General features: G+C 41.5%; 2 protein-coding genes across 2 annotated transcripts in view; one reads left to right on the forward strand and one right to left on the reverse strand.

The window, feature by feature from the left end:
- The first annotated feature begins 2,815 nt into the window (after positions 1 to 2,815).
- Positions 2,816 to 13,007, forward strand: CUNH12orf29 (chromosome unknown C12orf29 homolog). Its single transcript, XM_018570213.1, has 7 exons — positions 2,816 to 2,963; positions 5,587 to 5,704; positions 7,225 to 7,320; positions 8,456 to 8,572; positions 10,442 to 10,639; positions 11,422 to 11,591; positions 12,806 to 13,007. The coding sequence occupies exons 1-7, from the start codon at positions 2,874 to 2,876 to the stop codon at positions 12,989 to 12,991; spliced, it is 975 nt and encodes a 324-aa protein (XP_018425715.1). The 5' UTR covers positions 2,816 to 2,873; the 3' UTR covers positions 12,992 to 13,007.
- Positions 13,008 to 15,307: 2,300 nt separating this feature from the next.
- The window catches only part of CEP290 (centrosomal protein 290), a gene marked incomplete at its 5' end in the record, with an annotated part of 88,927 nt that continues 76,909 nt past the window's right edge, over positions 15,308 to 27,325 (reverse strand). Inside the window, 5 exons of the mRNA XM_018570212.1 lie at positions 15,308 to 15,508; positions 18,713 to 18,819; positions 23,082 to 23,164; positions 24,792 to 24,865; positions 26,266 to 26,407. Coding sequence (XP_018425714.1) covers positions 15,323 to 15,508; positions 18,713 to 18,819; positions 23,082 to 23,164; positions 24,792 to 24,865; positions 26,266 to 26,407 — 592 coding nt within the window. The remainder of the gene's footprint in view (positions 15,509 to 18,712; positions 18,820 to 23,081; positions 23,165 to 24,791; positions 24,866 to 26,265; positions 26,408 to 27,325) is intronic.

The following is a 27,325-nucleotide window of genomic DNA, read 5'->3' on the forward strand; positions in this document are numbered from 1 at the left end:
ATAAAATGTGGAATAAGGTCAGAGTAGTCACTTCTGTGGGCTAGATATTTGGCCAATTTCCTTCAGAAAGTTTGTGCTTGAATAGAATTTTTTTAGCGGGGCTCCAACAGTGAATTGTGGAGAAAGCACTGTAAACGTTGGAGCTGATACCTTATGATTAAGGATACACCAATACTTTTTGAATACCAGTGCCGATACTTGGCATTTTCATGAGAACTACCAGGGTTGCAGCGGTTGCAGCTGGGACCTGGCTCTAGTGCTCCACCACTGTCCTGAAATCATTAGTCTGTATTGTTTTAGAAAAACTGTCACATGACACTAAACAAAAATGTATCAGTACTCGTACTTGTAAGTACTTGGGCAAGTATCAGTACTCGTACTCGCAAAACTGGTATCTGTGCATCCCTTTATTTATATTTATAAAAACAAAATCATACAATAAAACAGAGATGTACAAATCCCAGGAGCCCCGTGTGCTTCTTACAAATGACAACTGCCTTCTAACTTTTGAATTTTTCCCTAGTCTAGTCTTGGAGCTCGAAAGGTATCGGCACTTGTACTTGTACATAGTACTGTACTTGGTATCGGTGCATCCCTACTTATGATGCCTGCTATACAGTCTTTATCAAGTGGTATCAACATGACATACACTACTGTGTTAAAGTGGACCCCCTTTCACTAAAAATCACATCAGCATGCAGCTCTCCAAGCTGATATAAAACCATATTACATTCATTAGTTAAACAAACATATTTTGTTATTTTACTTACAAATAGAGTTCATTCACTTCCTGGTCCACTTTGGCACAAATGATGTAATTGTCCTCCCACTGAGTCTGGGGCATTTTTCCTTACATTGATCATTGACAACAAAATGCACAAAAGCATGCATAAATGTGCCGTGCAGTCTGAATGGGGGTTTAGGGATGAGGCTTGGATTCACTGCTACTGTGGGTTTGCCAAACATTCTGTGGGTTTGAAATGGGTGGTCCCTGCAAATTTATGTCTGAATTAACCTGGGACAATTTTTTAAAACCATAATGCACTGCATGGCCTTTGAACTATGACCAGCAAGCGTAGAAGGGCCAATAAAGAGATGTTTGAATAAGCCGGACACCTCACTATGAAGGAGGACACAGAGCAGCCATAGTGACAGTGTATTGGAAGGTGCTGTATGGAAAGGATAGGGAAAGCTGACAAACTGCAAAGGGAGATTAGGATCAGTTAGGTAAATGTACTTTTATTCTGATTGCTAGATTTATGGTCAATTAACCCCTTTGTTGCCTTCCTTGTTGTGGTTTTTATTATTGGTCTGGACGTGTGTTGAGGGGGGGGGGGGATAGTTTGAGGTTTTAATTTATTTATTTTTATTTTATATTGATAGGGCCTTAAATTGATGTCAAACTTTTTTTGTTTGATTTCAGCCTTCTCATAAAAAGTAGGTTTTGGGTGGGGGGTGGAATATTGGGGGTTTAATTTCTTTTCGGGATTTCTTTTTTATTTTTATGCTTTTTTTCTACGATTGGGTTGCTCAAGATGCAGTATTTACTTGTTTATGACCATCTGTTTTTATAGCTGCCTTTTAAGTAAATCAGGTTTATTGGGTTTTAGTATGAAAAACATTAGATATAAAGACAGAATTGGACAAACACAATTTGGCCTGTAAGATCATGGATACAATACCATAGCTTGGAGCTGCCTTTTAGATGTAGCCCACCGCTACATGGTTTTGGAAAAAAAAGAAAAAAATTAAGTGCAAGTGTCAACCACCTCAAATTATTTCATTCACAGTCACTGTTCCTCCCTATCCCCATAGATGAAATAAAAGTTAGGAATACACTGGTTGGGCCTTTTATCCCTAATTTAAACTGTCCTGCTGCTGGTCAATTTTACAGTGCTGTATCCTCTGCAGTGCCTTAGATCTTGTAGTAAAGGTCCAGCCTGTGCTGTATGCATCTAGTCAACTTGGGCCATGTCTTGCTCATTAAAACTATCCTGCTGTTGGCCATTTTTACACTGCTTTATCATCTGTGGTCTCTTAATCCCTGTAGTAAAACCCTTACCTGTGGCAGGTGCTGCATGTGTCGCTGCTAAAACTACCGGGGAAAAAAGTGTTCCTAGCTGAAATGAATCAGATCGGTGTGTTACGGCTGCATGTAAGCAGGGCTGGATCTCCCACAGGGCCCACCAAGGCCCGGCCTTGGGGCAGCAGTGAGTAGAGCAGGGGTGTGAAGAAGAATTCCTATCTCCTGATGCCTGGGACATGCAGTTCCCGATGCGGGGCGGGTAGTTGTTGTCCTGTCTTGGGTTGGGCCTGTGCAGGAAAACACGGTCAGCGCAGCCCCAACGCATCTGGTGTGATTCACTCTTAGTGATGCCGGGCATCAGGGACAAATAGAAAGAATAACGCTCCCTTACAGGCACACAGATAGCTAGAAAGACCTGACAGAAGTTCTAACCCCTCCTGGCTCTTATCCAATCAAAATATTTTATGCAGAAAACAAAAAACTTTAATACACATTTTTGTAAATGTTCTTTTATTTGGTTTTAAAATAAAAGCAAAGTAAATAACTATTAAATCTAGTAATAAATCCCTGTACATAAGGAATCAAATACATTATTTTGGCCAGTCTAGGTTGATAGGGAATACCTGGCTTCAAGAGGCAACTTCCGGTGAAAGCACCAGTACACCGCACACGAATCCACAGACAGTCGCCACTCTGCGGAGAAACTACATCTCCCGTCATGCCCGCTCACCTCGCCGTGGTATTCCGGACATCGTAATTGGACGCTGGAGAAAGGGGCGGGCTGGGAAGGCGGAAGTGCTGCAGTTAAGGTGTCTGTACATGCTTTACACTACAGTGCATAGCAGGGATGCAGCGGGTAGGCGCTGTACAGCAGAAGATCCCATGTGTATTCCTCACTGGGGTAACGGATGAGCCCTCCTCCAAGCGGGAACATCAGGTGATGTACTGACAGGCTGAGCCTAACGTGCATTAGCATTGTAATCTCAGCACTTTACTTGCTGTGCCAGCGTTATCCCGTTTGCTGCGCCAGCGTTATCCCGTTTGCTGCATAGATCTTTCTAGCTGTTTGAAAGTTAGGAACACAGTAAACATTCTACTTGAACAGCAGGTCGTATGTAAATGTCTGTGATCTATGCGTGAGGTCATTTAATAGAATGTATGAATGCTTTAGATCTGTGCCCAGCCTGGCATTGCCAGTAGTGTGCTGGCATGTTATCGAGCACTGGGGTTTATAGATTGGCAGGTGCTATGATGAATGATCCATAGATCAAGCATCATAAACTTCACAGGCAGTTCAAACAATGCAGAAAAAACATACAGGGCATTAAAGCATAGCTAAAGACTCAGACCAAAATGATATCAGGCCTTTCCAAAAAGAATCATCACTTTTTAAACCTTTTTAAAACTTGTAGAATTGTTGTGACATGCAGAGAAACTCTAATGTGAAACTGGAAACTCTTGCCTACTTGCTTGTCAGTGGGCGGTCCTGAGCTGTCAGTGGGTGGTACCATACAGTACACCTGGGGTAGGCAACTTTCGCACTCCTGCTGTGGTGTAACTTCAAATCCCACCATGCCTCTGGGAGTTATGGCTGTCAATCTTGCAATGCCTCTTGGTATTTGTAATTTAACCACAGCCGAAGTGCTGAAATTGTTTACTCCTGCAGTACACTGTATAGGTGTAGTGTAAAGGGTAGCTGATCTGTACATCTGCTGTGTGTTTGCACATACACTTGTCGGCAACAGTGGGAGTGCATATTCTAGGGTGACCGATACTTGAAAGATCACATGGTTCCAAGAGTAGCCATGCCCGTAGGAGAATCCAGAGTAGCCATGCCCGTAGGAGAATCCAGAGTAGCCATGCCCGTAGGAGAATCCAGAGTAGCCATGCCCGTAGGAGAATCAATGGTTGCTATGTGCATTAGAGAATGGAGAATTGCCATGTCCGTAGGAGAATATAGAGTAGCCATGTCCATAGCAGAATGCAGAGTAGCCATAGAGAGAATAGAGTATCAAGAATTGGCATGCCCATTAGAGAATGGAGGGTTGCCATACCTATTAGAGATTCAAGAGTTACAATGCCCGTAGAAGAATGGAGAGTAGCCGTGGCTGTAGGAGAATCAGGAGTTGATGCCAGTGGCAGTCCTTGCTAACAAACCACCTTGACTTGTCAGCTGTTATCCTTAGTAATCATGCAAAGAATGTAAACTCTATAACGCCTTTGCTTCTATTTCTCACCATATGAAGGCTCAGTTTGTCCTGAACAACTCATAGAATGTATCATTGAACTGGATACATGAAGTAGCTGCTGAGATATGTACAGTAATTACACATGACAAAGTTGCAAACTGGGTTTAGGCTTTGAGGTTTATTTTTACCTTCAGCATTAAGAGGTTAGATCAGGGCTCAAAATTTCAAGTCCTGAGCTACTAGCCAGGCCTTAAAAGTTACTCGCCACCAGTTGCCCCACCTAACCCCTACCCTGCCCCGGACTTAACTCTGCCAGGTCAGTAATGTAACGCACAGCGCAGAGGTCAGTGATGTAACGCACAGCGCAGAGGTCAGTGATGTAACGCACAGCGCAGAGGTCAGTGATGTAACGCACAGCGCAGAGGTCAGTAATGTAACGCACAGCGCAGAGGTCAGAGTGACACACAGCGCAGAGGTCAGAGTGACACACAGCGCAGAGGTCAGAGTGACGCACAGCGCAGAGGTCAGAGTGACGCACAGCGCAGAGGTCAGTCAGAGTGACGCACAGCGTAAGGAAGAAAGAAAAGGGACTTACAGTGCACTTGGCTGGTATTCAGGTGCCTCTTCTTTCTCCTGGTGGATTTCCCTGCTTTCTGGCTGGCCGGTCTCACCGTCTCTGCAGTCTTCCTCCCAGCCTAGCAGCTGAGGTGGGCGGAGGAAGCTGCAGAAGACAGCGGATGTCATCGAGGAGCGCCGCCGGCGGGACCAGAGATGGGACACTACCACCACGGCGATCGTTCCCTTGTGTTCTCTCTTCTGGAAATTTTGAGCCCTGGGTTAGATTAACTCAGGCAGGCAGCCTTGGCACTCTAGCTGTTGTGGAACTACAAGTTCCATGAGGCATTGCATGACTCTGACAACCACAGACATGACTTCCAGAGGCATAATGGGATTTGTAGCTTCACTGCAGCTGGAATGCTGAGGTTGCTCACCCCTGGATTAACCTGCCACGGGAGAAACAAGCAGGCCGCCATTGCTGATCTCTTCCAATAATAGTTGCTTAGCTTTTATTCTGACCCTATTGCTGTAATAGCAGTCACTGACCCAGGACAAGTACGCAGATGAGCAGTTCTGATTTTGCCAATCTGCGTACTTATTCCGGGATCATTGACTCAGAAATGACTGAAGACAAGGAGTCATCGTAACAGGCAGGCAACTAGATTTTTCAGAAGCAGGTCAGTAATGGCGGCTTCCGTGTTTTCATCGTGACAGGTTGAAGTCAGCTTCTTCTGCTAATTTCTAAACTCTTTGTATTCAATTCTCACCATCCCTGTCTGACCAGCTGAAATTTGAAATGATTCCTATTTTTAGATGTTTAAAGTGGTGGCTACGGAGACTGTCAATCCCTTGGCGCTGAATGCAGATATTCACAATGCGCTGCCCACTGAGAAAATAGATGGTACATGCTGCTATGTCGCTTTTCACAAAGGTAATACTATACAGATGTTGTTGCGTCCTTATTCGACTGTGTTACCTTGGAATGTTTTTTTCTACCTAATGTGACATTGTCATAAAAAATGCAATATTCTTCAGTGCCCAGCACATTGGTTGGTGTCTGGCTGCACAGTATGTATATAGAAGCAGTTTAACTCCTTGCATGCAGGATATCTTCCGAGTGCTGTATTTAATGGTACCTTATATGACACCATTGTATACTAAGCTCTGGACATTTTACCATGAAAGAGGAACTTCACCCAACTACGGGAGAACTAAAGGTCAGCAGCTACCCGCATTGTATCTGCTGACTTTTGAAAAACAGCTCTACCGCCACATGAAGTTCAGTGCTGCCTTCTTCATACTTCATTCTTCGCAGGGCAGCTAATCTTCTGAGCCACCATCTTGCATTTGCAGTCAGCTGTCACTTTCTGACGACTCGCACATGCCTTCGACTATGGATGAGCAAGACACAGACTGCAGGGAGAGTGGTCCTGTAGTCTCCTGGAATGGGTGATGTGCATCCCAGTAGGCTGCAGGTGGGAGGAAACGGGACACAGTGTAGGTGAGGAATGGAAAAGTAGGAGTAAGTACCTGCAGAAAAAGCTACTACCTCCCTTCCTGAAAAAAAGTGACGCGTTTTTGCTAGTGGGAGGGGGTATTTAGAAGGATGCAGAGTTACTGTTATGTGTGGAGGTCCACTTTAAAGAGACCCTGCTGCTAGGGCAATCATGGTAGGTTAATTGGCTCCTTTCTAAATAGTCCCTTGTATGTATGTATGCATGTAAAATAGGGACCTTGGATTGAAAGCTCCTTGAGGGCAGTGACTGATGTGAATGTGCAACTATGTAAAGAGCTGCGTAAATTGTAAGTGCTATATAAATATATTTAACCCCTTCATGACTGAGGCCTTTTTTTTTAGTTTTTTGCACCCATGTTATAAACCACATTTTAGGCCTGAAAATTACTTTAAAGCCCCAAACATTATATATTTTCCGAAAAGCCAAGACGCTGTAGAATAAAATGTCAGCAGTTGCAAATTTTTATGTTGCACGATAGTAGCGCAACTCTTTATCAAACCCCAAAATGTAGTGAAAAATGCACTTAAATGCCCTAAAACACAAAATACCTATTTTTGAATTCAATATAAAAGATGAGGCTACAGGGATTAATTAGATAAGCAACATGCCCAGGTTAAAAATGGTGTGCGTCTGTGAAACTGCGACAAAATTCTTTACCCCTAAAGTCCATAGACAACGCTTTAGAAGCCCCCACAGGTCATCAGTTTAGAGAGATGCATACTATGTAACTATAAGCAGTTTGCTAGCACATGCATCTGAGACCTTTGTTTTCATTAGTCTTGTATGAAAGGTCCTGCAGCCCAGACCATTATTACTTAGCACTGACACAACACACTTAAGATACAACTTGGGATTTCACCATTTACCGATTTGAATGATATATTTGTGTAGTACTTGTTGTTTTGTTCACTCTTTCTTTTTTTTCCTCCTACAGGTTGCCCATACTTGTGGGCTCGTTTTGACAGGAAGCCAACGAAGCAAGCAGATAAGAAATTTAAAAAACATGTTTCTTCAAAAGGAAGCTCCAAAGGTATTTAACAGCGCAGCTCCTAATGGAAGGGGTTTTGTCAGTGTTACTACAAGGTGGCATTTAGGGGCCCATTCAGGCTATGTGTTGTGTCAAACGTGCATTAAAGTAAGTCATTCATTTTAAGGGGGCTGGCAGCATTTTTCAGTGCAGTACACCACAGTGCTTGGCATGTGCATCATGGTGCGCTGCAGTGCAAATGTATTCACCCTCTATTGTAATAGTATGTAAAAAAATATATTTAATTTGGCCCTTGCTTCTAAAGCTTCCTGAAGGCACAGGTGATGTCACTCTGCAGAGCTGGGTGCTCAAAATCCTGCGAGAATCCAACACATAGCAGGATTTTCAGTGCCCAGCTTTTCTAGGAGGCAACAGTGAGGCTTTTTAAAGTGTGGTAGTGGAGGAAGGCAGGGGACTTGCAAAAAAGTGGCCTTTCCGTTTGATATGGAAAGTCTGTTTTAAGGAAAACAGTGATGAGGGAAATATGAGGTTTGTAAGTGTTGGCTTTCATGATGACTCTTTTACTTTATAACCGCTACATTCACAGATCCATCCCAAGTATGTTAATCAGGACCTCTCACTTTCCTGATCTGTATTCCAGAGTGCTGAGGGCAATGGGTCAGCATGAGAGCCAGGCAGCAAGTATTGTCAGAGGTACTTTAAACCCTCATTCACAACTGAGCGACAGCGTCTTTGCACGTTGTGTAGAACGTTCTTACACGTTTTTGTGCATTTTTTACTTGCGCAGATAGTGACACATTGATGTGAATGGACAAACGCATCAAACACGTGTTTTTTAGAATTTCCATTGAAGAAGCGCAGAATCTGTCAAAAAGAAACTCATGTACTTTCTTCAAGCGACGGGTGTTTTGCTGCAAGCGACTAAACGCTCTGATGTGAACATGTCCATAGAAATTAATGGGGTTTTTTTAGCAGAAAAAACTCAGTGTGAATGAACGCTTAAACAATATGTGAGAACCCCTTTAATTACTGGAAGACCAGTAGAAAAATGAAATATGTGTTTAAACTACTGTTTGGTTTCATTTAGTATTATTGCTCTAAAATATATACAAATACAGTATGTACAGAATTTGCAATGTGTCTAAATAAAAAGTGAGTTTGTGATGGTCATTTTTAGACTTCACTTGGAATGTTGATGAAGACTTCAGACCTGTGCCTGACTTCTGGATTCCAGCAAAAGGTGTGAAAAAGGTGGATGGAAAGCCATACCCTGATGAAATTGGCCATACACCAGGTACCTCTATGGGAAGGGTATAAAACGTGGAAATTAAAAACTAAATCTGTTGGGTCTTTTACTTGAACAGCACCTGTGCATTGCACATTGATGGACATTGAAGATTCCTAATGTCTATGTAACAAACAGTAAAAGATCTTTAGAACTAGCCATCCCTGACCTTTCTAGTTGCTTGTATTGTGAAGTCATTAATTAGCAAAGATCACAACAAAGTCTCTAAAGGCAAGTTTCAGTGGTTTCTAATAGCTCAGTTGCAGTGTCATTTATTGTTAATGGCACCCCAAACCTGCCAAGCAAGACGCGTTTTTCGTGTGCAAAGCTTGAAGTTCAGAAATGTTCACGCAGCACATGTTGCACATAGGGCAGCCCATTAAAATTAATGGCCTGGCCTCTACGTGAGAAAGGCATAACAATGCACCTAATGTAGAGATTTGCAAGGGTGAATGAGGAGTTAGGGCTAGTTCACACCAGCTCCAGTGCGTTCTGGCCCGATTGGTGCCTTTAATGCACTGGATCACATTCTGGCCGGCTCACTTTTTTTTGGAGCGGGAGGGTTCGTGCCTGTGCATTGAAGTCAATGGCACTTCAGCCATGCCCCCCGGCCACAGTGTGATCGCCAGCACCCGAAGGCATGGCACATCAATGCCTGCATTACGGTCTGGTGCGGTCAGAAAAAAGAAATAGCGCATGCAGCATTTTCTGACTGCACTGGACCAGAACGCAGGCACCGATGTGTGAACTCAGCTGGCCGGAATGGGATCCAGTGCGTTCCGGCACCAATCGGGCTGGAACGCACTGGGGCTGGTGTGAACTAGCCCTTCAGATATTTGCTGTGTGTTTTACATAAGAAAGTTGGCAGGCGGCCAAGATTTCTTTTCCACAAAAGGTAAAGGATTTGTATGGAGGTGATTGAGAGGCTGTTTTAAAGGTCTTTTAACCCTTTGGCTGCCAAATGCATAAAATTCCGAGCTGCAACGCGGTCAGGATGGCGAGTGAGGTATGAGTGGTGAACGCCGTACAGAATGTAGGGCTTGACGGTATGAGTACAGGAAACAGGAGTATGCAATGTGGGTCAGAAGTATATGCAGTCCAGTGCACAGCACCCCATGAATAATTTCATCACCACCCCCTTATTCATAACACTATGAGTACACTTATGAGATGACAAACACACACACATACACACCGTCTCTGGTGTCGCTGGCTGTCCCTCCAGCTTTTCCAGTTCCTATGGTCCCTGCACCTGCCCAAGGGAAGGTATGGGAGGCTGCCCTCCTCATGTTAAAGTAATAATAAACCTTTTATTTATTTTTTATTAAGAGGAGACTTTCTTCAATTCTTCATTTTCTAGTGGGTCCCCACATCGCTCCCCTTCCCGCTCCCTGCAAGGGTGCCTCCATCAGCTAAGCACCTGCTGTGGAGGCACCTGTGCGTTCCCAGCCATGCCCACAGCAGCCGCGTGCGTCTGTAGACGCACACAGTCCTGTGGCAGGCCACGCTTCTCCTCTCCGCTCCAAGAGTTTGACTGATGGCAGAAGGAGCCTATGCCTCCTCTGCCCTCAGTATCCTCCCCCACAACCAGGAAGTTCGGGACAGAGGATCACTTCGGGGACCTACAGCGGCTCTTAATGCCTTTATGCAGAGAATGCATTAAGGTCAAAAACGCCCAGCCTTTATTAATCCTTTAACACAAAACTGTGGCTGCCTGGAAGCAACAAGGGGCAGCTACAGCTGCTGTGATTGTGGGGCACACATCCAGGGTGCAAGTAAGCTTTGAAAGCCCATCCCATTTTAAATGATGACTATGATTATATTTTGTATTTTTAAATGTATATTTTGTGTGATATATGTATGTTGTTTTTTTTGTAGGTTGGGTGCCTGTGGAGAATGGCAATAAGCAGTACTGCTGGCATTCATGTGTTGTGAATTATAAATTAGGCGTTGGTATCATACTAAAGCCACAATTAGAAGACTCGGAATCTTTGGAGATTTGTCTTGTTCACTTGTCGGATCTTCTTGATCAAACTCTGGAACTCATAGGAACCAATATAAATGGAAACCCATATGGTGAGTATATTATATAAATGACACAATGGCTTTATTTGTAGCTTAAATCCTTTAATGATTTTTACTTCCAGCATAATGAAATTGGAATATATAATATGGCCCATATTCTGGTTTTCCTGTAAACAGTTTTGTTCAGACAGTTATGGCTTTGCTATAAGTGAGCCTTGCACACATTTAGCAATATAAAGCTAAATGTACAATCTTAGAACAATCATCCAGAAGGACCTGAGCATCTAAAGCTAATTGTATCCCTTATAGTAATCATCAAAAGGTACCTGTAACTACATTGACAGGGGTATGTCTTTGTGCCCAAGGAACCTCCAAATCTTGTTTTATCACCTGTGTCTTGAGCTCCAAGTTGGGGCTTTGCCCCTGTTAGCATCGCAATGCAGTGCTGCCATCTTGGCATCCAGAAGGAATAAACACGGAGAGCATTGTAGGAAGGTGAGGGGTTGGACCAGAGCTTCATTGTAGAGCTCAAGGTAAGGAAAATATACAGGGCCAGGGTTTACTTTCTCCCCAGGTGCACTGGAAATGCAAAGGTATATGGTACCTGCACTAAGGGGGTTAAGTTAGATTCTGGCCAAGCTCCTTTTGTCTAATTTTCCATTTCTCTATTTTATAACACTCCTGTAAAAAGACACGTGCCATTGACATTTATTTTCTCATACAATCTGCACTATTTTACAATACATACTGTCAGGTGGTTGATGTATGAAATACAGTTCACATGCACTGATATACAAATGATAACTTATGTAATTTATATGTCATTCATTTAGGTATTGGCAATAAGAAGAATCCCATTCATCTCCTTGTCCCTCATGGCACATTTCTCATTAAGAATCTTCCAGCCCTGAATCATAATAGCTTCATATCCTGGTTTAACCATTGTCAGGAGGGAAAAGTCGAAGGAATTGTATGGCACTGCAAGGATGGATCTTTAATAAAGGTACACGCGGTGAATTATTGAGAAATGAAAAACCCTTGGATATTAAACATTTTAGTCAGATGTATTCCTTGATGAACTAATATTAATAGACTGGTCTAGGGTTCCCAAACATCATTCCATAATGTGTTAGATCAGCATGGGGGAGGAGTAGCTTATGGTTTAGATGTGGCCTTAATTGTAGATGGAGTACAGCAGACTAACTAGATCAATTGATCAGTGACTTTTGTATGACCATACGGTGGTATCCGCTTAAATGGCTACTATACCGTACAGTGTGCTCCATGTAAACTAATTTAGTATATTATAAAGTACAGTTAGCACAGACAATGAGTCATGACTGTCACAATCTGATGGCTTTACTACCCAGAACAAGTGTACACATGAGGACTTCTCACTTCATAATCTTTTAAAACTAAAGAAACATCCAAACACCACTTATTTGCAAAAATTGTGTCTTCTGACGGCACTGAAAAGCAATAAAGTCCTTGCTGGCTCTGAGGACTAATTCTCCCATTCCTAGTATGGAATATTTTAAGGCGTACATAGAACTAGCATGAGCATGCACGAGAAATCAATACATAACTGCATAAAATGTTTTTTTTTTTTTAAATCTGCCTGGGGTTCAGCTTTAAAGAGTTACACAGGCTCCTTTCTGGTCTCTGCATTCCCCTATCTGTCCCTTTTGTTATTTCTGTCGCAACACCATCAAAGAGTTCCAGTGACCCAAACAGGTCATATTGAAAAAATAGTGCCTGTAACCCATGATGACATTTTCTGCTGTGTGGATTGACAGTTCTCTTTAACAGTGAACATAATGTTAGAATTGTCCTTCTATTTGTCAGGGTTTAGAGGAAACCAGTAATAAAAGAGAAATACTGGTCATACCATTTGCTGACCACCTTGTGGAAAATGCTTTTACTGGCTCCATTACTTTGATTTTCTAAACAATGTTTGTTCTGGTTCAGTGACACTTAGAGTTTAGTCAACTATTGTTTCCAAAAGAAGAGAGCAGCATTATGGCTAGAAGTAGAGGCTTGTAATGTTGTAGTGGGGACAACCCAGAGTAGTTGCTCTGGGCAGAACCAGGAATAGTCAGCCCAGGCTTCAGAATGAGATTGCAGGCCAAAAGGGGGTGTGCTGGTGGCAATGGAAGTTCTATGATTCGAAGGCTCACATTTTGCATTATGACAGGAATGTATCCTTTTTTCTTTTAGCTTCATCGCCATCATCTTGGATTAGCCTGGCCGCTTAAGGAAACATACCTGAATTCAAAGCCAGTTTTGATCAGAATGAATTTATGTAAATATGAATATGAAGAGGCTTCCAACAGTTTATTGACACAACTTGCAAAAACAGATGCTTTTCATTATGACAGCTTAAAAGATGTTTTATTGGACTAAAAAGGTAATATTGATAATGAGCTCTAGGAGTTATCACGCTAGACCAGACTTGCGTAGCGTGAGTATTGTGAACATGGCATTCTTGACACAATGTATTGCATGCTGAAAACTTAAAGACCACTTGTCAACAGCAAAACTGCTTTTCGGCAGGTAGAAATTAAGAACCCTAAATAAAACATGCAAAGTGTTATTGGTTAGAATAATGAAACAAAGCTTGTTTTGGAGGTGTTAGTTAAGACCTGCATCAGGTTGAAAATGTAGTTACTTTTATAAAGCGACACATTTCCCAGCACCTGTGATTAACCTTTGTTTCTCAAGTTGTATGTTTATGGGGAAGGTCTGTCTGTAGGTATAGGAATATCTGGTTGAAGTATCTAAATAGGGACATTTCAGGTCTCTAAAGTTGCCCATACACTGCACGATTCTCGTACGAGAATCGCGGGAAATCCCGCAGTGTATGGAAGGCATGCGACCGTTTCTACTGTACGGTCGCACGTCTTCCATCGACCCAGCATGTTTGAAAACCCGCCGGGAATCGTAAGATTCTCGGCGAGTTGGTGGCCTGCTGGTTCGACAACTGCCGAACGGGCCGGTGTGCGCACGCGCACACTGCCCGTTTGCAGTCAGCGTAAGCCTGCCCCTCAGGGGGCGTGGCTTGCGATGACTGCCCGTTTGCAGTCAGCGTAAGCCTGCCCCTCAGGGGGCGTGGCTTGCGATGACTGCCCGTTTGCAGTCAGTGTAAGCCTGCCCCTCAGGGGGCGTGGCTTGAGATGATCGAGAGTGCGAGCTGCCCGTCCAAGATGGGCAGATCGTACGTTTTAATCCCTTTACAACCATCGCAAGACTAAGGTCTTGCGATGGTTGTACAGTGTATGGCCACCTTAAGAAAGTGCACTTGAGTCTTTTAGGTATGGCTCCACATTAAAGTCTACAAAGATAAAAACCAAAAGAACCCTAATGGAGCCACCACACATAAAGACTTGTAAGCTTGAGTATATTGCATTTTTGTTATTGGGTTTAGTTATTATTTCAGATATTGGTGTATTTGGAAAGAATGATAATGTGCACAGACAGCAATGAAAACCTGACGGAAGTTCTAACCCTTCCAAACTTTAACCAAAACTAGAAAATATTTTGGCTGGTATTTCAGTTTGGGTCCAACATCCTGTACAATGAATCCTTGTACATCAAGGTATAAATCAAATTAACCCTGGAACCAGTGTAAATAATTAAAAGTGTAAGCTGTTTAGGTCATGTTTTCCATGCAAGAGCTGGAAATTTTTAGGAATTCCTACCTGACTTGGCATAATTTAGACTGTCAAGATACTGCAGCATACGCTCTGTGCCTGGCATTTAAGCTGCTGTTAATTGCAGACCCTCAGACACGACCCATTTCATAAGGTACAGGATACTCTGCTCCTGGGCTTCTCTTTATCTATCTGACAAGTGAGTTAAATAGGTAAACTCCTTTTCTGTCAGAGCAGTTCAGGAGTGCTTTATTTCCAATGGAGTAGGTCAAGGTGGAGAATCTGTTAAGGCCACACAAGTGAATATGTAACCTTGGGTCTCTTTGTACCGCTAAACAAAATAGAAACAGAACCGAATGCATTGAATCATTTTTGTGAAAAGACTTTATTTGATTAAAAGTACAAAAAGTATGTACAAACTCATCTAAAATAAATCTACAATATATTTACATGTACAGAGATGTATAAATTAAAGCTATTCAATACAAAATCTTGACACGGTGTATTTTCTTCAGAGAGAAATAAGTGCTCCTTACAGCAGTAGATGCAGCCTAAAACCACAACCCATGCTGTTATTCATTAAATCTTTTTTTTCTTTTTAATTGAAAGTATATAGACCTGTATCCATGGCTCAACAGTGTTTATCATCACAATCCATCTGAAATAATAATCAGTCAAATATATCCTAGAGGTGGGTTGTGACATCTGTATCTGGAAAATGTAACACAAATGTGTCCCTGGTAATTGTGTGCAGAAAGCAGAAACCAAATTCCCTAAAACCTAATCATTGCACAATAAATGCTGATTATTGGCTGGGGACTACACACTGTGGGAGAGTTATCAATCTTGCACATTTAGGGCGTACACAACAATTGCAAAGAGAATTACTTTGAGAACACATTCCATTAACTACTTCAGTTTGGTGGAAAATGGTCTGAGATTTTTGTGTCACAGGCAGTTGTCCAGGATTGCAAATCCTTAACTAAATGCGGAACAATCTGATAGGCTCAAAACATTTTCTTAACTCTTGGTAACCTGCTCAATATATCCCCCTCGTTGCTCTCATTTGAGTCAGTTGCTATCTTCAACAATCTACATTAGCGGGAATGTCCACATGAACCCCAAACTGCGCTGAAAGAGCCTTAAGCTTTTCCTCCAGCAGTATATTCCTTTTAACCTCTTCATTGTAGTTATACTTCAGGTCTTCAATCTCTTCAAAAAAGGAAGGGTCAAAATTGTCAAGTTCCTTCTTCAACTTTTTGATCTCTTCCTAAAACAAAACAACAAGTTCTTGGTAAGCTTTGTAATTGCTGATTTGTATAAAGCCCCTGAAGACGAGTGTCACTCAAGATGAATAATTTAGAGTGGCGAGTATTATAGCAGTGCATACGTATAAATCTGTACCAACACAATGTAATTCTGCTGCCAGTCACTTTCCTTTTCTAATTCTTCTCTGCCTTCTTTATAAAAATGTCTTCCTATAACAATATATCTCATTCTCCCAATACATTGTCCGAATAAGAGGCAGAGACAACTGCCTCAGTCTGTAGCAACAGATGCCTATAGTCTATTTTTGCACATTAGGTGTTAGTGTCACACCTTAAATAAGCTCTCTAGCCAGAAATGTTCTTAACCCTTGCAGTGGAGCTACCCCTGCCCGGCAGGGGTTAACTGCTCATTTTTGCAGAGGGTAAAAAAAAAAAAGGTGGTTATACTCACCTGATCCTCTGAGCCAGCAGCGCTTCCTCCACCACAGAGGCGTAATGTCCCTAAGCGTCCTCACATCCTGTACACAGTATTGGATGGGATGACTTGAGGATTCCTAGACCGCCGCAGGAGAGACGATCCCGGTAACAGTCTAAGAGCCACCTGGCACAGAAGATCGGGTGAGTATAAATAGGTACTCTGCACTAGCACATTTTTTTGTGCAGCATGTAAAATGAATCACATGTAGATAATTTTTTGCATGGGGTACTTTTATAGCTATTGAAGATGTTATTAGTGGAAACTACAGGAAGCAAAGTCTATTAAAAAAACAAAGCATATTTAAGAGCATACTTGTGAATTCATCCTTAGGCCCGGTTCACACCTGGGCGTTTTGTAGCGCGTTCAAACGCTCTGCAAACCGCTCAAACACAGAAATCCCAGTATTTCCTATGGGTATGGTTCACACCTGGGCATATTACAGGCCGTATGAACGCGCTACAAAACGTCCTACGCCCAAAGAAGTACAGGAGCTTCTTTGGGGTGTTTTTGTTGCGCGTTTCCATTGAAATACAGCCAAGTAGCCCTCGGAAATGCGCATTTGTCGTGTGGTTTTTTTTAACCGCGAATTGCGGTAAAAACGTGCGACAAACGCGCATATTTAATACGCCTAGGTGTGAACCCAGCCTTAAGCTAGCCATACATTATATTTTTTGCCTTCAACCTGCAGGCTGAATAAAAAAAAAATAGAACAGATTCCTCCACAGTCTCTGCTGTGTACATTGTATTTTGACCGGGCCAGAATACGTGAGCAATGACAGCAGTTGATTGGCAGGGCAACAGGAAAAAAAAAAAACTCTAGCTGTTTAAGAGCCATGGGGTTTGTCAAGATGGACTCAGGGTCCTTAGCCATACAGATAAAGTCAGACACACCGCCATGGTGGCAACAGCAGCTTGGCTTTATAGAGGGCTTCACACCTCACAACTTCCAGCAGAGCTTGGGTACAACCCGCCAAGGTAAAAAAACAATTCTGGATAGCTGCTTAGAGGTGTTACAGTGGCTATCAGCAGCTTAGGGAAAACCTGCTAGAAGAGTCTTGAAGAAAAAAAAAAAAAAAAAAAGATGTGCTTCTCTCAGGAGGACACTAAAGAAAAACATCGGCAGGCTTGGAGTGGGAGCGATTATACAGGGATTTTCTTACAGCTTTGATTTACCAGCATCCAATCACCTACAGGTAGCTGTATAACCCATTGGTTCCAGAAATAATTATCTGTGTCCTGTAATGTACGATCCAGAAATAATTCCGTGTCCAGTAATGTATGATCAAGCAAAACCCAGTGTCTGCAGCTGTATTTTGGACTGAAGGCCAAGGTCAATCTGCATCTGTCCTGCCACTGCTGCCTAGGTAATGACTTATTCAGTGCCAGGGGAGAATTTAAACAACAATGTCTAGGCAGTGTAGAATGGCCTCAGCCTTCAGTCATTCTGAACATCTTACGCATCTCAACTCAACCGGACGTAATCATATAAATATCCATAAGATTTGAGATGCACTATGGGCATTTTTTGTATGCAGTACACTGCTGCCAGCAAAATCTGGTGTACATTTATACATCCACAAGCATTAGACTTTGCTTGAAGCTTGTTGAAGGCCTGCTGAAGATATAATTGCGGCTTAAGATCGGTTTGTTTTACCCAAGCAGTTTGAGGCTTGCTGAAAGTTTTGCAAAATACTTTGGGAAAGCTTGCTGTACACATTGGTCTTTCACATGCTAAAGTCCGTATATGTACAAGGCCTTATTTTGTATTGATGTGGTAGACTGAAAGACAGATTTTTGTATCAAGTATAAGAGATACCTGCAGATCCTTAACTGCAAGGCTTTTTGTCTAGTGTTTTATGACTTTGCAGTGAGCCCTTCCACTGATCTTTCTAGAACACCTACTGCTACAGCGAGTAGCAAATCGACATGAAAGCACAAGTTCAATTTTAACTGAAAACACCGATTGGCTGGCTGTCTTTGGGTTACCCAGCTTAAAGCATGTAGCAAGTGACAGAATGAAATTAGGGCTGCTGCTCTGCATACTTATTTCAGGTTAAAGACTTAAAGAATTGAAACTAAAGGCTAAGCATGATATCTCGGCATCTACAGTGTTATTCACAAAAGGATGAAGAGTTTGGAGAAGGCAGGAGAAGTGAACAATTTAGGCCAAAATAGCTGATTTGGAAAAATTCTCCCAATTCAGCTCACTTTCCAGTTCAGCTATGTTGTCCTAGATTGTTCACTTCTCCTGCCTTCTCCAAACTCTTCACCCTTTTGTGAATGACCCTGCTAGAGTTTTCAAAAAGAGATCTCAAGTGTCCGTTTACAAATTTTCTGTTAAACAGTACTGAGGTTTGTACCTTATTTTCACATTTGAGGTTCTAAAATTATAACTTCACATACAAAAAAACCATATTTGCATGCAGAAAATGAGCAGAGGTGTGTTGCTCATAGCAATCAGTCAATTGACAGATGACATTTTTCTTTTGTAAACCACCCCAGTGGGTTCTGTTTATTTGCCTGATTTGAGATTTTTGTCCCAGGGAGGTTTGGTCATTGTATGTAAATGGCCTCTACCAATTACAGCTGAGAAGCAGCAGGGTAAGAAGAATCTTGTCTGTGTAGCGAGAGCTGAGAATTTCTGTACTTGAGTCTGTTTTAGCATTTAGATTGAACTGGCTATTTAATTCCCTTCCTATTTATCTCATATAGGTGTTTTTTTTTTTACCTTCAAGTGTAGTTTCTCTAAATCTGAAGTCTTTATGTATGTTTGCAGATCCACTACTTCTTCCATCAGTTGGTGTACTCTTTCTTGTTCAAGCACCACATCGGACCCTAGAGAATAGCATAGAAGAGAAGCTTCTGTTACATCCTGTCACTCATGTCTAGTGTAACATACAACAGAGAAAGCAGATGTCATTCCTGTAGCAGATGGGGAAAATAATGCCACTGTTAATACTCAACATCCAGATGATAACCTGCATTGCCTTTATGCAGACAGATTTACCATTAAATGTCGAGCAGGCCATGCTTTACCAGAGAAATCTCCTGTCAGCGCCCACAGCAATGAGCATTATATAGTCATCTGCCTCATTATACTATATTTAGAGAATACATGCTGGGTATACATTTTAGATTTAGCAGCCTAAACGACATGGGTTTTTACATTGCCATAGAACCTTATTTCTTAAAATATGCCATTTCTAAATAAATACACAGACTGTCACACACACACAGTTATCTCTTAACACATGCAAAGCCCACCTATCACTATGTTCTAATCTGTCATTTTTAGGTTTAACATATTCAACATAAAGCCGGCATCTAACATCATGTTCTCTTCAAAGATTGTGCACAGGTTTTTGGAGAGCAGGAGAAATGAGTTAACAGGAAGTGGCTTAATACCTTTTTTACTGCTTAAAGCATATGTAAAACAAAAATGTATTATATTGCATCAAAAAGGTGGCTGCATTCACTTTTCAGGCTCCCCCCCCTTTTATTTTCATGTGGTAATTCTTTGAGTGACACACTTCCGGTCCTTGGGTGACTAAACCTACTTCTCCACTGTATCCAGGATGGACTACAGACCTGTGTTAATTTTGGCCACGAAAGTTTTTCATTTTTTTGGCCATTTTTTAGTGACAAAAACTAAATTTAAAGAGTAGTTAATGGGACGAAAACGATTTTCGTTCACTACTCAATTTTCGTCTACGAAATCAATAATGGGAATCGTTCTCAACGATTCTCATTATCGATTTGCAGCACTGCCCCCCGCTGGTGCTGGCTGCAGCAGTCTGTGTCCCTTTCAATCCCCGCTTGTATTGGCAGAGACAGCGGAGACACAGAGCACTGCAGCCAGCGGGGAGCAGAGACTGTCACTGCGTTGCCCCGCTGCCCCCCCCCTCGTACCTCCGCTGCTAGGGATGCACAGATACTTTTCGAGTACCAGTGCAGATAGTTGGCATTTTCATGAGAACTACGAGGGTTGCAGCTGGGACCTTGCTCTGGCACTCCACCACTGTCCTGAAATCATTAGTCTGTATTGTTTTAGAAAAACTGTCACATGACATTAAACAAAAATGTATCAGTACTCGTACTTGTAAGTACTTGGGCAATTATCAGTACTCGTAAAACTGGTATCTGTGCATCCCTTTATTTATATTTATAAAAACAAAATCGTACATTAAAACAGAGATGTACAAATCCCAGGAGCTCCGTATGCTCCTTACAAATGACAGCTGCCTACCAATTTTTGACATTTTCTCTAGTCTAGTCTTGGAGCTCAAAAGTATCGGTACATGTACTCGTACCGAGTACTGTACTTGGTATCTGTGCAACCCTACCCGCTGCTATCACTGTCCCGGTCCTTCACCAGCCCGTTCCTCCAATGCCCTGCTTCCTTCCTCCTCTGCCCCGCCCCCATGCCTTCTCTGTATGTAGAGGCTGGGAGCAATAGCCAGCCTGCTATTGGATATTTTAAAATGCAATAGCAGGCTCGCTATTGCACCTGCCTGTTGTCAATCAACAGAAGAGGACCCGATGGAGAACTTTCTTCTTCAGTTTCCTCCTCTGCTGATTGACAGCAGGCAGGTGCAATAGCCAGCCTGCTATTGTAATTTAAAATAACCAATAACAAGCTGGCTCTTGCTTCAAGCTACTGCCTGCTGTTTTGACATTCAGCTGCCTCAGCAGCTGAATCCAGTGAAATGGAAAGGTGACACTAGGGGAGAACTTGTCACCTCCAATGTGCCATAACATAGGGGGCTTGTGAGCCCCTCATGTTATAGCTATGAAGTAAAAAAAATAAAAGTTAAATAAAAATCACTCCAGGGATATATAATAAAAAGTTTCGAAATGCTAGAGAATTGCTTATATAATGCATTACACTAAAAATAAACCTATTCGATTTTCGTCGACTAAAACCGACTTGAATTTCGCCGACTAAAACTAGACTAAAAATACAAATTAATCTGAGGACTAAAATGTGACTAAAAATAAAAATTTATTTTCATCAAAAGACTAAAACGAAAATGAAATTTGGTGCCAAAATGAACACTGCTTCAGACATGTCTTCCTCCCTTCATCTCCATTAGATGGGGGGTGGGGAGATTATTATTTACAGAAAGATAAGTTTGCTTTCAGGTCAGCTCACATGAAGTGACGCCACCATATTAAAGATTGGTAAGCTGCAATATATTCGATTTTTTTCTTGGGATTAGAGATCATTTACCAGTCCAAAAGCCTGAAAATTTAGGGTACAAATCCACAGGTGTTTCTTTTTAGCTCATGGGGGGAGGGGAAAGGATTCAGTGATATTTGGGTTGTATTGCCACTGACAAACAAAAAAACACAGTGCCCAGCTGGTAGACCTCTAAAATGGTTGCCTTAGTTTTTTGCTAGTGTCCTAGAAGGATGGACATCTTATCTATTGAGAAAAGTTTAACTGTTCTACTAGCAACTTGTTTTTAAGCATTCAAGCTTATGGTCTCAAGGATAAGGTACAGATCTGTGAGTGTTTCTAGGTCTTTTCGGCATCCGGAATCTGTTTCCCAGAATTGCAAGGTTGCCACCTGATCTTCTGTTTATACATTCTTTAAGTTTTACAAAGTGGATTCCAGCTTTGGGCATAAGGTCTGTGAAGCATCTGGTGCTGCAGGTGGTACCCAGTTTATCTTTGGGCGTATTAGCATTTTGTTTGCAGTGTTGCCCACCCCTCCAATTGGACTAGTTTTGGATGTCCCGATTATCACTGAATCCTGTGTTCCTCAATGAATAATAAAGAGAAAAAAAAGAACACAATGTAAAATCCTTTTCTTCGAGTTCATTGGGGGAAACAGGTCCTTCCCCTTTGGCACTACTTTGCTCCGAAGCTGGAGAATGCTAGGAGTGGGAGGGGTTATACGAGGCTGTTCCCTTTTTTTGGCTTACAATTGTCCAAAACATCCTCTAGCGGGCAGTACAACCTAAATGTCGCTGCATCCTGTGTCCCTCAATGAACTTCCAAGAATCAATTTTGAGTCAAGTACAAAAAATATAATTTATGGTCTTAGGTTTGTGAATGTACATCTACATGTACGGTACTACTTTCATTATATATTACCTATATTTACAGCTATCTACACTACTGGCCCTCAAACTAGGGTCTGTTGCTTGCTGTTACTGGCTCTAAAGACCCCATATGCTATTTCTGCAAAGTGGCAATGGACACTCCGTAATGTACTTTAACCAGCACTGTCGGGCAGAGTGATCTCCTGTCCCAATGGTGCCTGAATATTTATGGCTGTGACTTCATCCAGTCAGTAAAGGAGCAGTACAAGATATATAGAAAAGGTAAATAATCACCAATGCTGGGGGAATTTTCCAAATCCCACAGACTCCATCAATAGGGTACTATTCTTCCCACTGACCCCATTCGTTTGGTACTATTTCGCTCATTGAACCAGCCAGGGGGCACTATTCCTCCTACTGATTTCAGCGATGGAACACTTTTCCCTATTCCTTCTGACCCCAACGATTGGGCACTATTACTCCTATTGATCTCAGTGCTGGGAAACTATTTCTCCTCCCTCTAACCCACAGACCAGCATCACTGAGGCACTATTCTCCCTCTCCATGAACACCAATGCTGGGGCACGCTTCTTCCTCTTACTGACCATCAATGCTAAGGCATTAATCCTCCTCCAAATGACCACCAAGGCTGGAAAACTATTGCTCCTTCCATTGTTTGTTGGGGCACCATTACTTCTCCCACTAATTCCCAATGCTGGGGCAATTTTTTGTACTTCACTGACCATTTCTTTTTGTTTGTCACAGTCTGGCTGCTCCAAAAACCTGAAGGGTTATGAGCTGGCCCTTTGTTTGAGTTTAGATTGGGGTCCTGAAATATTTTAGAGATGGGCATTTGTTATTGTTAGGGCTGGGAGTAGAGGTAAAAGACTATTGTTATCCTTGACCCATTTGGATGGAAAACTGTGTGTATGTTGGTTATGGCTTTCAAGCATATAACCACTTATGCTTATAAAATGAAAATGAAGTTAAAAGTAATATTTGCTTGCGGTAATTATATAACAAATGCAGGTAGTGCAGATATTATGTACCTGATGTACCGGATTTTTGTTTATACATTTCCAGTTGGTGAATCAGCTGAGCCTTTTCATCTTCTAAGCGTTTATTGGTTAATCTGAAACAGAAATATTGACAGTTTACAAACTGAACGGAATCCAGTCAAAATTAAAGCAATCAATATTTGATGCTGTATATACTTTGTACAGAATTATTGATAGAGGGAAAGCGAGAGGAATTGGACCATTTATAATATCATCAATGTTGCTATTGACAAATATTACAACTCATTTTATCTGTAAAATGCAGGATGCAAAGGCTTGTAAAAACTCAGATATATACAAAGATATGATAAGAATGTTTAGTTCTATAAAACATCTTTTTGTTAACAGAAATGGAAAAACTTTATAGATACACACATTTATAGTCTTAATGTATACTTTAAAAAGGAATGCTTATGTTGATATTTTTCTCTTTATCAGTTCAGTAGTAAAAGCAATTAGAACCCATGAACTTCTTTCTGGTGTGATAACAGGTGTTGCATTTAGACAGCCCATTGAAATGAATGGGCTGCCAATACACTAACATGCCAGGTAGACCAGGAAGTAGAAAAAAAAACCCGAAGTAAAATAAAAATATGTTTGTTTAAATAATGAATGTAAGTTGATTTCATATCAGCATGCAGAGCTGTATGTATGTAAAGTATTACATACATTGTTTTGGGGAAAGATTAGACACTATTGGCAATACTGTTTTTCAAAGATTATTTTGTCTATCAACTTTCTAAATTCTATAATTATAATTTTTATACGTAATTTTTTTTAAATAAAATGTGCTTTTTTTTTAACCTGTAAGCTTTTCTTACTGTAAATAAAAAATATACCATTCTATAATTTCTTGTTTAAAATTACACTAAAATATATAAAAAAAACGAATGAATGGAAGCTAAAAAAAATATTAAAGGAGAACTATGGGGTTAAGGCTTTTCCCCATAGTTCTCCTAAGGGTAACGGGATTATATCTGGATCCACCCAGCTGCGTGAGTGGACAGCTGGCTCTGCCTATCTAGAGGCAGAGCCACCTGTACCCGCCCCCTCCCCCGTCCGTTCCGCCAGTCAGCGCTGGAGGATCGGACAGGGGAGGGGGGAATCCAGTCCCTCCCATCACGGCTCTCTGCCGGCACAGGATCAAGAAGTGAGCGAGCGCCGGTATGTGCTCCCCCAATTACCGATCTACTGAGCCAACCTGTGACAGTTTCATTGTCACAGGTCGGCTCAGATTATGAGGCTGAGTGAAAATCACTCACCACATAATTCTCCTTTAATGGTAGAAAAGAAAACCAGATATGAAAAAAAAAAAAAAAAAAAAGTAAGAAAGAGTAGGGGAGGAAGAAGTTGATTAGAGCTAACTAAGGGATGATATGGGGTTAAATAGGAACACATTTAATTTAGGGGGGGGGCCATTAAAAAAGAAAGACGTTTCCAACAACTTTTTCAATAATCGATTATAATCGATTATGTCGATTAGTTGTTGTAGCCCTAAACAACTGTTGCATTTATACAGCAACTCCAGGCTGTCAAGCTGGGAATTAACTGCAACTGGCTAGGACAGGGCATGTGCACATGCCCTGTGTACTTTTTTTGGGCATGTGTAGCATGCCTATTGTCCACAATTAGACTAGATAGTTACCTCATCTAAACACAAAACTACAGTCATTGGAAAACCAAAATGATTGTTACAATTACCGAAGAATCTGAAAATCTCTTGTTAGGCCTTGGTCTGTCTTTGCATCTTCAGGAAAATGCTTTAGAAGCTCCACCTTGGTTTAAAATAAAAAAAAGGGATATTAATTTGTTACATGCTAAACTATAATGGTGACACGACAATTGTGCATTAAAAGGTGAGCGAGAAATTATGCAAAAATAGCCCCCCTTTCAGAAGGAACGGCAGTGTCAGTAAAAATTCAGAGATGTTTTGAGGATCTACAGCTGAGTGATACATAAATAAACTACAGTTTTTGTTAATAGTTAAGGTACTTGAATGCATTTTTAAGATTAAACTGAGTTTACTGTCACAGTAATTACAAGGATGTGTATCTGTGTTCCTAAGCAGTGGCGTCACAAGAGGGGTGCGGCCTGCATCGGGTGACACCAAAATGTCTGACAGTCATTTTGGTGTCACCCCCTCTGAAAAGTTGGGCACTAGGTCACGGACCCACAGCCCGACAGTTGCACGAGAGAGCTGCCGGGTGAACGTCCTCTCCTCTCTTTGCCGTTGTCCATCACCTAGATGGCTGCCAGCAGGTAAGCGTGCACGCGTGATGACATCACACGTTTACGGATGGCATCCCCGAGGGGGGTCACCTAGCGGCCACTACGGGTGACACTACGCCTGGGGACGCCCCTGTCTCTAAGCACACATACCTGTGGCAGTGGGCACAGAAACACGTACATAAATGTTCCTGTGCACTGTATATGTACAATATATAGGCAGTTACTGACGGAGATGGTCACAGTGAAGGGGCTGCCAGGAACATATCAATTCCTAACCAGTGGTCACGGTCATTTGATAGTAATAAACCAGTGTTCTCGAAACAATGCTTTCTCATAACAATCTCTCTACCTCTGCCTTTATCATGGGGCAGAAAGAGACAGACTGCTACACTATGCTAAAAGAACTGTGTTAAAAATTCCCAACAAAATAGAAATATGGGTAGAGCCTTGTGACCAGAACCAGGAAGGCACAAAATACCTTGATCACAAAGGGATTGATAGGTTTAACACTTAAATCGGCAAGTATTTGTAACGGTATACGCTCTATAATCTATCCGTATACATTTTCAGCACCAAAGTACAGAAAGAATAATTATCCTAAAACAAACTTAAAAATATAACAGTTCTTTTTCTAAAGCTTCCCAGAAGCCTGTAATACAATGCCAATATAATGGGTTACGTTTACTGAAGATAATTCCGGTTTTCAGCAATACTGCCAGCAGCCTACATCATAATGGCATTTTTTTTCATAGGCTGCAGTGACAAGTACAAATTTATTAAGCTCAGTGAACGAGCAGTTATACGTTAATGCAGGTGTTGATACCATAGCAAATTGCTTTGCATCAGCTAAACATACAATGTTCTTATTTTAAATGGTGTAATTGCAGATCACATTGTACTGGATCTTTGGGGAAAAAAATAAAAACTGGTTTCCTCATTTCCTTACCTCTTCGTTTAGGTGTTGAATGGTTTGTTCAGTTTTTTGTTCACGCTTTGTTGCTTCTTTCAAAAGTCTTTTCAGATCAACAATGCTGTCATTTTTCTTTAAAAGCTCACTTTCCATCTCCTTCATCTTGGTTTCATACATCCTTACAAGGCAGAATGGATCATTTCATCAGAGTAGTTTAAGTAAAGAGTAGAGTTAAATGTCAATGAAAGGGCCATATGTAAAAAAAACTGCAGACCTTCAAATGTATAACAAAACAAAATGTTCTAGCAGTGTGTGATTCAACTTTGGCTTTGGTCCCAAAAACCTTTTAATCCCCTCTTATTAATGTATGGAAATGTACCTTTTGATATGCAACTTGGACAGAGAGAACCTCCATTACCCACAAATCTGTAAAAACATTTGGATTTCAACAGAACAATGTAGCTTGAAGGGTTATTTTTTTTTCTTAAACTGTCACTATTCAGTATAAGATACATTTATGAGAAATCCATTTAAAATTCCTTCTGCTAGACACACTAAATGTGTTAATTGAAAAGAGGTGATGATTTTTCCACTTCACATATTTTTGGTCAAACTAGGTTCAAGTCTCAGAACTAAAGCACCATCAGACACCATTGGCTTAAAGCCAACCCTTTGCTGAGAGACAATTATTGTCTACGGTGATTATATTGCCAAGCCCCCTCTCCCCCCTCCTTTTTTTTAAATGGATGCTAGTTGTCTGTCTACTACACTGACCAACTGGGGGCTATAGGGTGTCAGGAAACATTTGCAGAATGAGCAAGGGCAGTCCCCATGTCTCATTCAAGGAAAGGTTACTTTCCTAAATCTTTTCTGACTCTACTGCTTTTTTTCTTCTTCAAAAGGAGCTAATTTTGATGCATCATACACATTAATATGTTTATAGGACCGAGAGCAGTCAGATTAACAGGTTATTTGCAAGGTAAAAAGGTATGCAAGATGTTCCAAAGCGCAGCTGATCTGAGGACAGTACATTCAAATTAATCAGACTATTTCACTTCAATATAAAAGGGACATTAAAGTCACAATCCCCCCCCCC

Source organism: Nanorana parkeri, unplaced genomic scaffold (genome assembly GCF_000935625.1).
Source record: "Nanorana parkeri isolate BGI_ZX_2015 unplaced genomic scaffold, ASM93562v1 scaffold1478, whole genome shotgun sequence".
Lineage (NCBI taxonomy): Eukaryota > Metazoa > Chordata > Amphibia > Anura > Dicroglossidae > Nanorana > Nanorana parkeri.

Coding starts and splice junctions, on each gene's coding strand:
- CUNH12orf29 (XM_018570213.1), top strand. CDS start 2,874: ATGCAGCGGGTAGGCGCTGTACAGCAGAAGATCCCATGTGTATTCCTC. Junction 7,321..8,455: donor TTCAAAAGGAAGCTCCAAAG/GTATTTAACAGC, acceptor GGTCATTTTTAG/ACTTCACTTGGAATGTTGAT. Junction 8,573..10,441: donor TGAAATTGGCCATACACCAG/GTACCTCTATGG, acceptor TTTTTTTTGTAG/GTTGGGTGCCTGTGGAGAAT.